Source organism: Sorex araneus, chromosome X (assembly GCF_027595985.1).
Source record: "Sorex araneus isolate mSorAra2 chromosome X, mSorAra2.pri, whole genome shotgun sequence".
Taxonomy (NCBI): Eukaryota; Metazoa; Chordata; class Mammalia; order Eulipotyphla; family Soricidae; genus Sorex; species Sorex araneus.
The window spans coordinates 222,814,660-222,830,382 of NC_073313.1; the positions used below are offsets into that span (position 1 = coordinate 222,814,660).

General features: G+C 36.8%; 1 protein-coding gene across 2 annotated transcripts in view; it reads left to right on the forward strand.

Moving 5' to 3' along the window:
* Window positions 1–15,723, forward strand: part of PMS1 (PMS1 homolog 1, mismatch repair system component) — a 102,408-nt gene that overhangs the window by 47,312 nt on the left and 39,373 nt on the right. For both annotated transcript variants that reach the window (XM_055122602.1, XM_004601389.2), the window contains exons 5-6: window positions 4,549–4,712; window positions 15,294–15,410. In XM_055122602.1, coding sequence (XP_054978577.1) covers window positions 4,549–4,712; window positions 15,294–15,410 — 281 coding nt within the window. The remainder of the gene's footprint in view (window positions 1–4,548; window positions 4,713–15,293; window positions 15,411–15,723) is intronic.

The window sequence follows — 15,723 nt, forward strand, 5'->3', positions numbered from 1 at the left end:
CTTAGGAATTTCTCAGATATCAAAAGTAGTACATTTAAAGTACTCTGGTATTTCCTTTCCCTACCCTGTTATTAGAGGAGACCATCGTGTTCTTATAATTCCCTGCTATGAATGACTATGCATGAATTGAAAGGTTTTTTTTTCAACTGGAGGCCAGAACTTTATTAAATAGTTTAAGAAACAGATATGTTCAATCATACCTCTTCACATTAGGCATATAAATAGCTGTCTTTATAAATGGTATAACATAAGGTCATGTAAAAATATAACAGGGATATATTCATAACCACAGTTTAATTCCGGTGTTTATAGAATGTGCTAAAGTTAGAGAGCTGAGAAGTTCACTTGTAAAATATGATAGTTCCTGGGGCTTGCTTCGTATTGGTCAGTACTACTTGGTACTTCTTTCCTCTAAGGATATGTTTCATTTGGACTTAACATGGTTTTGTGGGTTTTTTTTTTTTTTGGTGGGTGGAAGTAGCATCAAGCCAGGACTCTGTACAGGTGAAGCTTGTTTTTACCTCTCTAGCTCAGAGATATACACAATCTCTATATGATTAATTTTTTTTAATATTTAAAAAATTACAACATAAAATTTTGGGGTAAATTATAGTTTATAGTTTATTCAGAGACAATTTTTTTCACCTCAGAGACAACACTTTTATCTGATGTAGCAGTAACTTAACAGTATGAATTTGGTATAATGTAGGGTTTGATTCAGAGCTTGTACTTAAAACAATGCACTTTTTTCTTTCATTTAGCATATTTACATAATTGCACTACTGGTTTCTGTCTGCCTTTCTTCCCATTGTATAATGTCAGTGCCATTATATTTTCTACATCTGTGGAGAACCGAGATGAGTAAAGAAATGATGTCATGATGATAGTAAAATGAAGAAGTTCCTTAGAAGAAGATTAGCCCTTTTTTTAGAAAAAAAAAAAATGTTTGTGTTTGGAGAAGTGGTGGGGATATGATCTCAACAAAGGAAAAATGGTAAATGTAGACTTCTACAGACCACTGCTCTCTGTAGTAATGAGGAAAAAAATCCACGTAACTTTAAAGATGTATTTCTTAAAATCTAGAAAAATGATTGTACAAAGAAGTTTAAATCAACTAAGTTCAAGAGGAAGGTGTCCTTTTCCTAACGTGGGTCCTGACATTCATAAGAGCATTTACTGGGTTTGGAGGCATAGGCCAACCACAGTAGAAATCAGAGATAACCTTTTATCTTTCCACTGGACTAGAAGAAACTAGCAGAACTTATTAATAGGTACATGCAAACTGACATGACAGATTAGAGGATGAGATGCTCTATCTACACTGACCTAGTTTATTGCAGTACCAAAATTTATCAGTATTTTTTGCTGAATAATCACTGATAAAGTTGGGAGTGTGGTAGAGAGAGAAGGAAAGCTTTTCTATCTTCATTTTTGGTGATGCATAATAATTTTATCTAGGAAATAGAACAGGAGAGAGAGAGAGAGAGAGAGAGAGAGAGAGAGAGAGAGAGAGAGAGAGAGAGAGAGAGAGAGAGAGAGAGACAGACAGACATTTACTCCAGGATTCTCTGCAGAGAAGAGTAATTTGCTAGGATATAGTCAAGAACAAGTCTTGCAATGTAGACGTTACTGGTGCCCACTCGAGCAAATCGATGAAATTGATAGTTAAGAAATTTAAATTCTGGTGGTCATCATTCAGAGTCTTACCAAGCTTCATTCTGCTTAGTGAATGATCTCCTTAGGGGATGAGTCTTGGCTGGCATCAGACCAAACTTTAGAATAGTGTGAATTCTGAACCAAATTATCTTTCATCTTGAGTCTAGGTTTGGGACTGGGCAGAATAACTGGGCAGAAGCCCTTTTAAGATCACTTGCTGGTTATATGATTTTTCTGAAACCATTGCCAGATCCCCTCGCAACCTAGATTACTCTGTGATTCCACGGTTGATATTTCAACCCCTTAAATTTTTAAGTGTTTATAATAGTGAGAGGTCTGTTTTCTGAAGCTACTTTGGGCCAAAAAGAAGCGATAGCTTCTACCAAAATATGAGATTGAAAATTCCCTGAGTAATTTTTTAAAGGCCCAGAGTTAGTGCCGTGATGTGAGTTGTTCTGGTGTTGGATACCCAATAAACTTCTTGAAAAAAATTTTTTGTCCATAGAATTAGTTTCTCATTTTTAAGAATAGGTTTGTCCAAGTAAAGTGTTGTACCCAAATTCTTAATGTAGAGTAAGAGTAATTCCAAGGAGTTAAAAAGAATAAAGGTCCTAGGAAGTGAAAATAAAATTTCATTTGTGACTCTGAGAATTGCTGGTGGAGAATTACTTCTAGATATAAATGTATCTGATGACGAGCTCCTAAATATGAAAGACTTTAAAATCTTGTGGTTTGTAGGTCCCAAAGACATGCTAGAGGGGGGAAAAACCTGACCTCAATCTTTAAGATATTTGAAATTGGAGTCCAGAGGGATAGTATTGTTAAGGTGCTTGCCCTAGGTGTAGCCAATGCAAGTTCATTCCTTGGGCCACATGGTATTCCTGAGCATTGCTGGAAGCAACTTCTAAGCACCACCACATGTGACCCTAAGCCTCATATCCCATTCCATTCAAAGATATTTGAAAGTAGGAGTCAGTGTCACCCAAGAAAGGAACAACTTCGCCTCAACAAACTAAACAAACTCCTAATTATATTGAAGGGGTCAACTTTTTTAGCTGCTTAGCAAAGGAAATGAAACACCTTTTCTGGGGGAGAAATATATACTTTAACGCTCATTGTCTTTTACATGGTTTCTGAAAAGAACAAAAACAGAAATGAAAGAAAAATAGAATCCATAATCAAGGAGGAAAATATAAAACTCAGATGACTCCAGTATTTGAATTAGCAAACTTTTAAGAACTTCTAGGATCTGGAGAGAGAGAATAGTGTGTAGGCTGCTTGTCTTGCATGCATCTGACCTGGGTTTGATCCTCAGTATCTCATATGGTCCCCCGAGCACTGCCAGGAATGATCCTTGAGGACAGAGCACTATTGGGTGTGCCCTAAAATCCAATTTGGAGAAAAAAAATTCATCTAAGTCAATAAAGAATTTAGGAAAAATGATGGTAAAGACCAGTAAAATGGTGAGGGGCTGGAGCAATATTACAGTGGGGAAGGTGTTTGCCTTGTCTGCAGCTTATCAGGGTTTGATCCTTGGCACCCTGTATACTTTTCCTGAGGCCAACCAAGGCGATCTCTGAGCAAAGAGCCAGGAATTAGTCTGGAGCACTGCCAGGTGTTGTTCCTCTACCCCACTCTTCTCCACCCCCATGCCACCCCCCAGAAAAAGACCAATAAGATAGTGAATTATTTCAGCAGAGAAATAGACCTTAAAAAAAAGAAAATTTTACATCTGAAAATTGTCTTAAGATTAGATGCGCTAAATGGCTTATTAGAGCAAAGGAAAGGTCTGAACTGAGAGCAGATCAATTATGGGCCATCGCCTTCAGGTCTATGCTGTCCTTGGAAAACAAAGCTTTTCCGGTTTCTTTGCTTGCTTGCTCTTTGAAGTTCCCATTCTCTCTCGATCATGTCATGTCTTTTTTTCCCCATCTCTCCTACTCACAACTTTCTAAGTAAATTTCATCCAATAGAACTATTTTTCTTTCTTCATTTAAAACAAATACATAAAAAGAAAAAAGACAAAAGGGAAAAAAACATTCTGTCAACTAGGAGAGAGGTCAAAGGGCTGGAGTGCTTGCTTTGCATGCTCTTTGCGCTCTGGTACGATCTGGTTACCCAAGCACTTCTGGGAGTGATCCCTGAGAACCAAGTAGAGAGTAACCTCCTAGCTTTGCTGAGTGTGACCCCCCCCCCAAGCCAAAAAAGAAAAATGTTTCATGAATGCTAAAAAAGAGATAAAACAGAGTGGAGAAAGATAACATAGCATTAGAAATCTGTGGATTGAACAGTGTAGCATCCACGGGGTTTCAATCCCAGGAGAGAGAAAAGAGAAGAGAGATTTTCCAAACTTGCTGAGACACCATGCTACTAATTCAAGGAATTCAGTGAGCCTAGTAAAATAAATATAAATACAGTCTAGTCAAATTGTTGAAGACCAGAGAAAATTTTGAAGCAGTAAGAGGGTAAAATACATTATGTTTAGGGTAGCAGCAATGAGCATGATGACTTATTTCTCATCAGCAACAGAAACCTAAGGAAAATTGAATGACAGATTTAAGGTTGTTTAAAAATATTGTCAACCTAGGATTCTTTGTCTAATAAATATATTTTTAAAAATAAGGATCTGGGGGCTGGAGTGATAGCACAGCGGGTAGGGCGTTTGCCTTGCACGCGGCCGACCCAGGTTCAAATCCCAGCATCCCATATGGTCCCCTGAGCGCCGCCAGGGGTGATTCCTGAGTGCATGAGCCAGAAATGACCCCTGTGCATTGCTGGGTGTGACCCAAAAAGCAAAAAAAAAAAAAAAAAAAAAAATAAGGATCTGGACTTGAGAATCTGTTGGCCCTTTCCACTTAAATATCTTATCTGCTTCATCTTATCTGCCAATAGGTACAACTGTAACTGTGTTAAAATTGTTTAAGAATCTGCCTGTAAGGAAGCAATTTTATTCAACTGCTAAAAAATGTAAAGATGAAATAAAAAAGATTCTAGACCTGCTCATGAGCTATGCTGTCCTGAAACCTGAGTTACGGATCATTTTTGTGCATAATAAGGTAAGCATTATTGACTTTTGTAAGATTTTTTGGGTATAATGATATATAAAGACATAACATATATAATGTATTTTATGTAACTCAGAGTAGTCTTCTTTTAAAATTTTGTTCATGTTTTTAAGCTTTATTGTTATTATGTAAGAACACCCTTACTTTGTTATCTAATATCCATATGAAATGTGATTAAACCTTTAACTCAGACATTTCCATTCGAGAAATATCCTAAAAGTTAAGACAAATATCTCATTTCTCTCTACTTTTCAAAGCAGGACCATTAGGAATTTTTTTGTTTCTTGATGAATCTTAGAGAAATAAAAGATGACATATTTATGACTATTGTTTTTCATAAAATATCCTATGTTTACCTTGAAATTGTGGTGGTGGAGCAGCACCTTGCAGTGTAAATATGGGGAGGAGAGTGTTAACATTTATGGGAGGCTGACAGGGTGCCAAGACCTATTCTAGGTGCATTAAGCTCCCATAATCCCTGCGACAACCAGGAAAGGTAGACCTTATAACAAGTTTATAGTTGTCCACTGAACTGAACTCAGAGAGATTTTATCTTTTGCTCGCAAAATTGTCATCCTGCTGTGCTGGCTTATCATTTTAACATATATCATTTTTTTCTCAACATTTCAGAGAACTTACAAAAGCTAGTAAGTTAGCTTTGTTTCTATTTGCATGAGGAATTTGAAATTCAGTGAACAGAATGATTGCTTTATATTTTATAGCAAGCACTAGGGCCAATGTCAGGACCCCTTTTCCATCTAGTTTTCTTTCTATTTCATATCTTCTTACTTGTTATCAAGATTTCACGTTAAACCACACAATGATGAAATGTTATGATCAAAATCTTAAAATGATAAAAGGCAAAAAAATATCTTAAGACTAGTTAGCCACCTGTTTGTGTTGGCATAAAGTTCAACCAAATAATTCCTTGAGATCCCTTTCAGTTCTGCTGTGCTATGATTTCTCAGGATGTTGATGGATGAAGGCTCATCCTGCTAATATAAATAACCCTATGACATCTTGATCCACAGCACATTTAGTCATTAAAAATTGAATACACACACGTTAAAAAAAGATCAAGGACAGAAGAAACAGTGATCAGAAAGGGTAAACAAGTGGAAAAAGGTAAAATATGAAGAACTCTATATGTTTAGAAAAATGAACATAACTAAAGAGAAAAGTTTTGATTAAGAAGAAGCAGAAGAAAAGCTTGATTATTATTATAATGAAAATGAGTAAAGTAAAACACATGTCCTCAGAGCTTTGGGTAGGTTATGTTTTTCCCAACCAATTTAAGATCGTCACCTCGTTAATTTTATTTGAGAATAGTTAGTGCTTTGTCAGATAATGCTTTGTATTACTTTAGGAAGACCCTGCGTCTGAACTTTTATTAAGCAGATACAAGTTCCTTGATGACCTTCAGTAACTTCAGATACAATATAATGCTCAGTGTATCCTATCGCATACACTGAGCATTATACCATGAAAGTAGTGTAAGATTACCAGGACTTATAATCAAATTTAGCATTGGCATTTACTACACAAGCAAGTCATGAGCTGAATTAGATCAATTTGTCTTCAAGTTTTTTTCTCTTAATACAAAATTTTTCCACTTTTAAAACTTCCTCCTGGTGCTTTTCTTTGTTCCTAAATGTTAAAATATGCTACTAGTCTTTCCTATATTCCATCAACAGATGATAAGTCTCTGAACATTGTTTTGGTCTTGTCTTAACCTAGTCCTTTTAACTATGCTCTTACTATCTTAGTTCTTTAAGTTCTTTTTTGAAGAGTTTTTTGTCTTATTTAAAATTGAAACTTGACAATATTGGTATCTTTAAAAAAAAATTTTTTTTTTGCTTTAGAAACAATCATATCACACATAATGTGGGAAGTACTATTGCTATTTTGACATCTTGGATTAGATAGTGTTCCTTTTTATGAAGGTTTAACCTGCCAAGACATTCTTTGAATACTGATAATGTTGATGTTCTTGCCAGTATGGTTATGTTAGAAAGAGGTATTTTTCCTCTTTCATCACCATGTTCCTTGAAAGCATACTGAATAATGAGACAGCGAAAGGAAAATTACAAATGAATTTGGTGAGTTTATCTAAAGTAAATATTACTTGAAGAAATTACTGAAACACATTCCTTCTAAGAGTTGCGCAATTTTCAGTGTTAGTTGTAATAACTAAATACCTTTGAGTTTCAACTATGTATATATTTATCTATTTATTTGTTTATAAAGTGATTGTCTCCCAGAATTAGAAGTTTTAAAATATGTGTTAATAACCTTAAGCCAATTTAGTATTTTTGGCTGTTTCATATGTATAGGAATAATTTGGTGAACCATTAATTTAAAATATAATGTTAAATAGGGGATTTCAAAGAAACAATTTTAAAGTATGCATAAATTTTACCTGGCTTATATAGTCATTGTATTTTGTAGGTACTTTCCTTTTCTTAAAATATTGGCTGTGATTTTAAAAATAATGTAAAATTAATTTTGTCTTTGTCTTTACCTTTAGTCAAGCTTATATTGCAAGAGCTAAATTGGATGGTAGTTATAAGAATTTTCTAGTTTGGGTTTGGTTTAGGGGCTATACTCTGTGGTGGCTCAGTGCCTCTCTGGGGGATCAGGGGGTGTTTCTGGTGGTGCTGAGATCTTACATTGTGGCCTGTGGACCAGTGGCCTCTTTCTGCCTTTCGGGCACACAATCCTGCATTTTGAACTGTTCAGACTGATCAAGAGTGGTTTTGTTTGTTAGTTTGTTTTAGTGAAGCGGTTTTTTGGGTGATGAAAATTGCTTAGAAAGATGTGAAGAGAGAGAAGAGAGAAAGTATACACTGAAGTGTGAATGCAGTCTTCTCTGGAGTGGAAAAAAGCAAGCAAGCAAGCATAGATACATAGAGACAAGCAAGCAAAGTACATGTTCAAAGGGAAAACACAGACTCAAAGAGCTCTGATCAAAGAGCTTATAACTGCTGAAAAACAGAATTTAAAAAATGACTTTCCTTTTTCATGAGAAGTCTTAAGATTTAAAAAAATGTCTTTGGAAGTGCTGGAGAGATAATACAGGGGTTAAGGCGCTTGCCTTGCAGGAAGCAGGCGTGAATTCAATCCCTCACACTGCACATGGTGTGTTTTTAAGTGTGAACCCCTAATTTTTTTCCCTTTAAGATCAGTTTATGTAACTTTGAGGTCTGAAAGAATGATGACATGATGGCACTTTGAATAGTCAGTATTCTCTGTTTCAGGGGAGACAGGACCTAAACAGGAAACAGAAACCTAGAAAATGTGCCCTGGGGATTTGGTGGTTCCTAGTTTTCCTGTAGGACGGTATTTTGTGCTGTGACAGAAGAAGAAAGAGGGTGAGATGACTAAGAAAAAAAATCACATTTATTAGGTTGCAAACTGAAGATTAGTAAATGGTGATTTATGGCTTACATATTCATGGTATTATGTTTGTTCATTTCATTTCTCTTGTGTCTTTTGAGTGACTTTGGGCCACACTCTTCTGGCAGTGCTTGGGGATCTTGTGGTATTGGGGATCAAACTGGGATTGACCTCTTGCAAGATAAGCACGTTATTCCCCATACTATCTTTCTGGCTCCTCCTTTGTATTTTTTTTATTTATACTTTTGAACATCACAGTCTTGTTTCAGCTGTGGCAAGAGGAACCAGGAAAAGTATTCTGCCCAAGTTGGACAGTTGTTAAAGTGTCACTTTATTCCTGTATTCTAGCTAGGGTGTGAAGACATAGAGTGAAATACACTTTCCAGTGCCAGTCTTAAAAGTTTGGGTAGGTTTTTTTTTTTTTCTTTCTGTAGCAAGATGGAAATCCCCTCAGATATATTTGATAGCTATTTATCTTTGATGTAACAAAAATATTCAAAATCACATTGCTACTTTTAAGAATCAGTGAGAATGTACTTCAAAGAGTAGTCCAGGTATATTTTAAGGTTAACAAAGAAATAATTACCAGTCTTGATTGGTTTGTTGGGTTTCTTTTTTTTTTGCTACTTGGAAATTAATGAGCTGAATTTTTTTTTTTTTCTTTTTGGGTCACACCTGGCAATGTGCAGGGGTTACTCCTGGATCTGCACTCAGGAATCACCCCAGGCGGTGCTTAGAGGACCATATGGGATGCTTGGAATCGAACCCGGGTCGGCCGAGTGCAAGGCAAACGCCCTGCCCACTGTGCTATCACTCCAGCCCCAGTGAACTGAAATTTTTTTAATGGCTCTTATATTTTATTATAGTACTATTTTTTTCCCTCTTTACCTGACTTCTGTGAAAAATCACATAATAATGAGGAAACACATGTAAGTCAGCATTTAGTATAGTTATTTTCTGAATAACAGATTTATTTATACTGTTATAGTTGTCTGTTATGCCTTTTATTTCTCAGCAAAATTTAATTATTACTCAACTTGTAGCAACATATTTTTGCATATTTGTTTTTGCTTTGTTGGCAATGATTTACATTCTGGGGTTGGTTTTTATATTTTTTGGTTTGGGGCCATAATGGTAGTGCTCAGGGCTTACTCTGGGCACTGTGCTTAGGGCTTACTCTTTGGGGCCTTGGGGACCATATGGGGTGCTGGGGATCAAATCTGGTTGTCCCTTACCCACTGTGTGGTTTATATTCCATCTTCACCTTTCCACAGCCTCTTGGTGGGAGGGAAACTGCATTGTATTTATTTTCCTAACAGTAGTTTCCATATGTAATGAGTAGTCTACTTATTACATGGTTCAGAGTAAATTAGGTGGTGCAAAAAATAAAAATATATAAATTTATAAAACATCAGTTTTGAACAGTCTTAACCTTCCTCATAAAAATAACTAAAATGAGCCTGTTTTTTGTTTTGTTTTGTTTTGTTTTTTTTAAGATTGAGACTTGTGATTCTCCAGTACCTTTTAGATCCTTGTCTTAATTTTTTTAATTTTTATTCATAAGTATTGTTTTGTCTATTTCTTTTCTGGTAGTTAAATCACTGATATCCTTTTACTCGGGAGTAGTCATAGAAAGACTCTGGATGTGGTATTGTGGAGCACACTTGAAAGGGACAGAGTCTTTTAAGAGCCATACGTTTAATTTGATTTTATGTGTGCCTGTTTAAGTAGCATCATATGACTTCCCTTTACATATCCTCTAACAAAATTAATTTCATATGCTTACTGTTGGACTAAGCGATAGCGCAGCAGGTAGGGCGTTTACTTTGCACATGGCTGACCCAGTTCGATTCCTCCGTCCCTCTCGGAGAGTCCGGCAAGCTACCGAGAGTATCCTGCCTGCATGGCAGAGCCTGGCAAGCTACCTGTGGTGTATTCAATATGCCGAAAAACAGTAACAAGTCTCACAATGGAGATGTTACTGGTGCCCGCTCGAGCAAATCGATGAACAACGGGAAGACAGCACGACAGTGCAGTGCTTACTGTTTTAATACATTTCTGTACCCTATCATAGATTTCTAATTAAATGATTCTCAGAGGTCTGTACAAATCTGGTTTTTTGAGCTTCAGATAAGATTATCTCTGAGGTCCCTTTCAGTTCTACTATTGTTTTTCAAGAATGTTTAGATTTATCTTGACTAATCCTTTTTTGCATAATTGAAATTTTACATTGTTGTTATTTAGGAGCTTTGAGATGATACCAGGGGGTAGAAGACTGCTAGTCCTCATACTTGGGAAGGACCACTCACCTTTTTGTCCTGCTTAAGTCTTTTGGAAAATAGAGTATTTGTGTCCTTGCCCCTCTTAGGTTATCTTTTCTTGACCCAGGAGTTTGAGTGTATTGCTCACTAGCTTAAGGATTGACATTGTAGAGGGTGAACTGAAGGTTAAATCTTTGATTTTTTTTTTTTTTTTTTTTGCTTTTTGGGTCACACCCAGCGATGGTCAGGGGTTACTCCTGGCTTTGCACTCAGGAATTACTCCTGGCAGTGCTTGGGGGACCATATGGGATGCCGGGGATCGAACCCGGGTTGGCCGCGTGCAAGGCAAACGCTCTACCCGCTGTGCTATCGCTCCGGCCCAAATCTTTGAATTTTTAAGGTAGTGATCATCTTGGGATGACTATGACATCTTTTTTTTTTTTTTTTTTTTTTTTTTTTTTTTTTTTTTTTGCTTTTTGGGTCACACCCAGCGATGCTCAGGGGTTACTCCTGGCTCTGCACTCAGGAATTACTCCTGGCGGTGCTTGGGGGACCATATGGGATGCCGGGGATCGAACCCGGGTCGGCCGCGTGCAAGGCAAACACCCTACCCGCTGTGCTATCGCTCCGGCCCCGACTATGACATCTTAACACCTATTAGATACAGAGATTTGAGTAAGTGGTTTGGAACTATTCAGATTTCTACACATTGAAAGAGCTTATGGTGTATGCAAGGAAATAAATGGTGAAAGAACGTATGAACATCTAAATAGATGAACAATAAAAAAATCATATTTTATGTTGTTTATCTTGATTCATCTTTTAGCCTTACTTTTATTTTAAGTTTCTCTTCCTATTGAAATTGTGTCCAAATATGTCAAATATTTTCTTGTTTTGTTTTATCTTGTCTACATGCAAATCTTTAATCTGTTTTTTGATTAATTTGGTGTACTGTGTTATACAATGGCCTATTTTTTTCACTCTTTCACTTGTAACTATTCTGGTAGCTCTTATCTTCCTTTTCATTTGTGTCTGAATGTTTGGGCGGAAGGTAGAGCCATTCTTGATCATGCTCAGCCTCAGGGTGGGGTCTTACCAGATCCAGCACCTGCTTGCCTCAGGCCCTAAGGTGCTGGGTTGAGGCCTCATGCCTTCTGAGTCTTGACTACAGCCTTTTGAACTATCTTCCCAGCCTAGGCATTTTAAATGAATTCTTTGTTTTCTTTGTTTACCCAGTAATTCATTACAGTTTTGTTTATGTTTGTGTATAACACATTTTCTTTATTCATATGTCAGAATTTAGGTTGTTTCCAAATCTTGACTATTATAAACAGTGCTATAATGAACATAGAATCACTGTGTGTGTGTGTGTGTGTGTGTGTGTGTGTGTGTGTGTGTGTGTGTGTGTGTGTGTGTGTGTGTGTGTGTGTGTGTGTGTGTGTGTTGTTCAAGGCTTTTTCCTGGCTCACTCCTGGTGGGATTCAAAGGATCATATGTGGTACCAGGGAGTGGCGTACCTGCTGTATTACCTCTCTGATTCCTATATTTTTCTGCATTGTATTATTGTAGTTATTTCAGAATGGGCCTGGTGGTACTGTATAACCACCCCCCAGTTCTGTACCCCATAGTGCTGGTGATGGCAGGGGTGGGGGGAGTCTGGGATTGAACTCAGGTCCTCAAACAAGTCAGTGACATGCTTAATCACTTGGAGTTACATCTGCCGTTTTGTATTTATTTAAAAAATTTTAATAATGTTGTTTCTATCACTTTCTTTTTCAAAAATTTAAAATTGATATTTAAATAACATGTTACATCATGTTTATAGTTTGGTGTACAGAGTTATTACAGCTTTGTCATGGAAGTGCACAAGACCTTCCACCACTTTTTAAAAGCCTGTGAGACTTTGTAGCAAGAATCTTTGATTCTGAGTGTTTATAATAACTTATAATATTGATATCCTGTATATAATTACACAAAATTATATAATTTTTTATAATTTTATGCTGAATTTGAATCACTTAGCAATATATTGAGGATAAGCTTCTGCAGTTAATGTTGTTTTGTTGCAAGTATAGAGAAAATTATGTTTTCCTGTATTGTATTTGTGTCTACTTTTTTTCTGAACCAGTCAGTGTAAATGTCATGGATTAAATAGTAATACAGATCAAATTTCATTCACTTGTGTGATATTGAAGGTAATTAAAATTTCTTTTAAGAAATTTTGTGGTCATGCTGGGGTGTGGGAGGGAGGAATTCTGTAGGCTAGAGAGAGAGTACAGAGGGTACTGTGCTTGCCTTGTACTTGGCCAGGTTTGGTCCCTAGTATCCCATATAGTCCCCCTGAGCCTTGCCAGGAGTGATCCCTGAGTACAGAACTAAGTGTTAGCCCTACACATTGCCAGGTATGGCCCAAAAACCAAAAAAGGAAAGAAATTTTTAAAAATTCAGAGGGGGGTTAGAAAAAGTCCTATGTTAACTTTTCAGCTCACCTGTTTTGTTGCCATTTAGACCAATATGTATCCTGTATCCTTTTAGCTTTATATTTTAGAAAGAGTGACTGTTTTGAACAGAAACATTAGCATCACCCGATTTTTTAGTTAATTGTGCAACATGTTTGTGCAGCTTCAATTTCTTCATTATCACAAGTTGCTTTTGCGATTTGAGATTTGCTAATTAAATTCAGAGTGTTCCTCTTCTCACTTCACTTCCTTCAGATAGTGTAAATGAAGGAGGAACAGTGTGACAAGATATATTTGGCTGACTTCAATCAATTACGTGGTGTGGGTGTAATAATATATTTTTGATTGAGGTGTTTTTGCACTGTCATCATACTGACAAGAGTCAGATTCTTACTTGGCACATCTAAGATGCTCCAACTTTGTGTGACCTAGATAGAAAACATATGGGGTATGTATTTTTAGCACACTTTCGCTTAGGGTGCACTATATGAAAAACTTAAGTGAAAAGAAAATCTTTATTTGGGAAAATAATATAGGAATGAAGAAATGGTGGAGAGGCAAGTTTGCTTTATAAAATGTAATATTTAATTTTTTCCTTTCTTCTATATATTTAATTTTTAATTACACTTTATTGTTCAGTTTTTTGGTACAGTTTCTTGCTTTGCAAGTAACTTTTAATTGCCTAGTTTATAGTAAAGATTTTAACTTGTTGGCAGACTTGCATATCATCTGTTGCTATCCCAAAAATAACTAGTTTAGAAAATGCGCCTAATTTAGCCCCCTTGATCTGATTGCCTGGTGTGAAATGTTTGTCCAGAACTACAGGCAGTATTTCCTTAAAAGAACATTTTTTTCCATCTAGTAGTTCTCTTGTTTTCACAGCTTTCCTAGAACCCATTTCTTCAAGTGAGCCCTTCCCAATTCTGTCTCCTAGCTGCTCGGCACTAACAGCAGCTTTGGTCCGTGGGTACCTCTAGCTTTGGCAGCGCCTGAGGAATCACTCTAATGCAAACTTAAATAAGCGCTCTGATGTTTACATTGGGCTCTTCAGTATGACCATAAACATATAAAGGCATGAAAAATTATTAGGATTATTAAGAATATTTTATATAAGAAAACAAAAGGTAGGTCTTTTGATGTAGTGTAGTGACAGTGTATGCCTCACATGTATGATTTCTGGGCTTAGTCTCTCACGAGAGAGAAGAGGGAGGGAGGGGTGGGAGGGAGGGAGAGGCGATGGGAGGAGGAGGGAGAGAAGAAAGAAAAGAATAGATCCATAGGTTCAAACAACAGAGCTTTCAGGGTTACGCTCCGCACAGGGGACAGCATAAGGGTTGAACTCACCGTGTTATGCTTGAAAGGCTGGTGTTCTAAGCCACTGAGCTATTTCTTTAGGCCCCAAAGGCCAACTTTGGTCTTGTTTCTCTGGACCATAATTTTCTCAAGTCTGCTACACATTTAAAAAAAATCTGGGCTGGAGAAATAGTACAGCGGGTAAAGGGTAAAGTGAAGGGTAAAGTCTTGCGTGTTCCTGATCTGGGTTCAGTGCCCAGCATCCCATATGGTGCCTGGCCATTTCTTAAAGGTGCAGAGCTAGGAGTAATTTCTTAGTGCAGAGCTAGGAGTAACCCTGAGCATTGCTGGCTATAGCCAGGCCCCCAAAAATTAAAAAAAAAAAAAAAAAAGAAAACCAAAAAACTAAGCTCATTATTTGACATTTTTTAATTTAGTTGGCTTTCCCCCTCAAAGTTTATTTATAAATGATTGTTATAAGGGTTATTTTATTATTTGTTTGTTTTTTCGACAACACCCAGCAGTTCTCAGGGCTTTTTCCTGGTCGGACTTGAAGGACCATCTGTGGTAGCAGGAATCAAACCCAGATAAGCCACTTGAAAGGCAAGTGCCTTACCCACAGTAATATATCTCTGATCCCATCAAGGCTATCTTAAAGATCATGTATTATCCAAAATTTTTTATCACTTTGACTGTAGAATTTTTGCAGCATGGCTATATTCAATAAAATGTTCATTTCTTTCTTTGAATAGATGTGTAATTTAAATTTCCTATTTTCTTTAGAAGAGAATGTTTAATAGAACATTTTATGCATAGGATTGGCCCATGTGTTTATCTGCATTATATATTTCATATTCCAATAACTATGGTAGATAGCTCTCTGTTATCTTGTAGAAGCAAAAAAAAAAAATGAGGTTAAGGAAAGTAAGTTGTGTGCTACAACATATACAGCTACTAAAATTAAGAACCAGAGTTCATTTGGAATTTGAGCCCATTTTACTTTCCTAAATGATTCTTAAAATATAAGCTGGGGATTAGTACTAAATATAGAAATCAACCTTTATTTAGAAATTTAGAAATAAACCTCATTAACCTTCCTTATGTATATGTTTAAGCTTAGTGAATTTAAGTGTGAAATGCTTTCTGTGTCATTCTGACCCTAGGCAGTTGTTTGGCATAAGACTAGAGTATCAAATCATAAGATGGCTCTCACGTCTGTTCTGGGAATTGCTACTATGGAGCATATGGAATCCTTTGAGTACCATTCTGAAGACTCTAAGGTATGTGGCAAAATTATTCCTTAGTAATTCTGTCCTCATCTATCATTGAAAGTATTTAAATGCTTCACTTTGGGGAGGTTGGAGTGACTGCTTTTTGATTGGTTAGTTTATTTGATCTTGGACCACATCCAGCAGTGCTCAGGGCTTACTCAGGGGTCACTCCTGGAGGTGCTTAGGGGACCATATGTTTTTCTAGTGATTGAACCCAGGTTCAGGTCGGCTGTGTGCAAGTCAAGGAAAAAGACCAAGGAAATGGCGCAGAAATCAGGGCTAGATACCATCCCCAGCCCTGAATGGCCTCCTGGCACTGCTG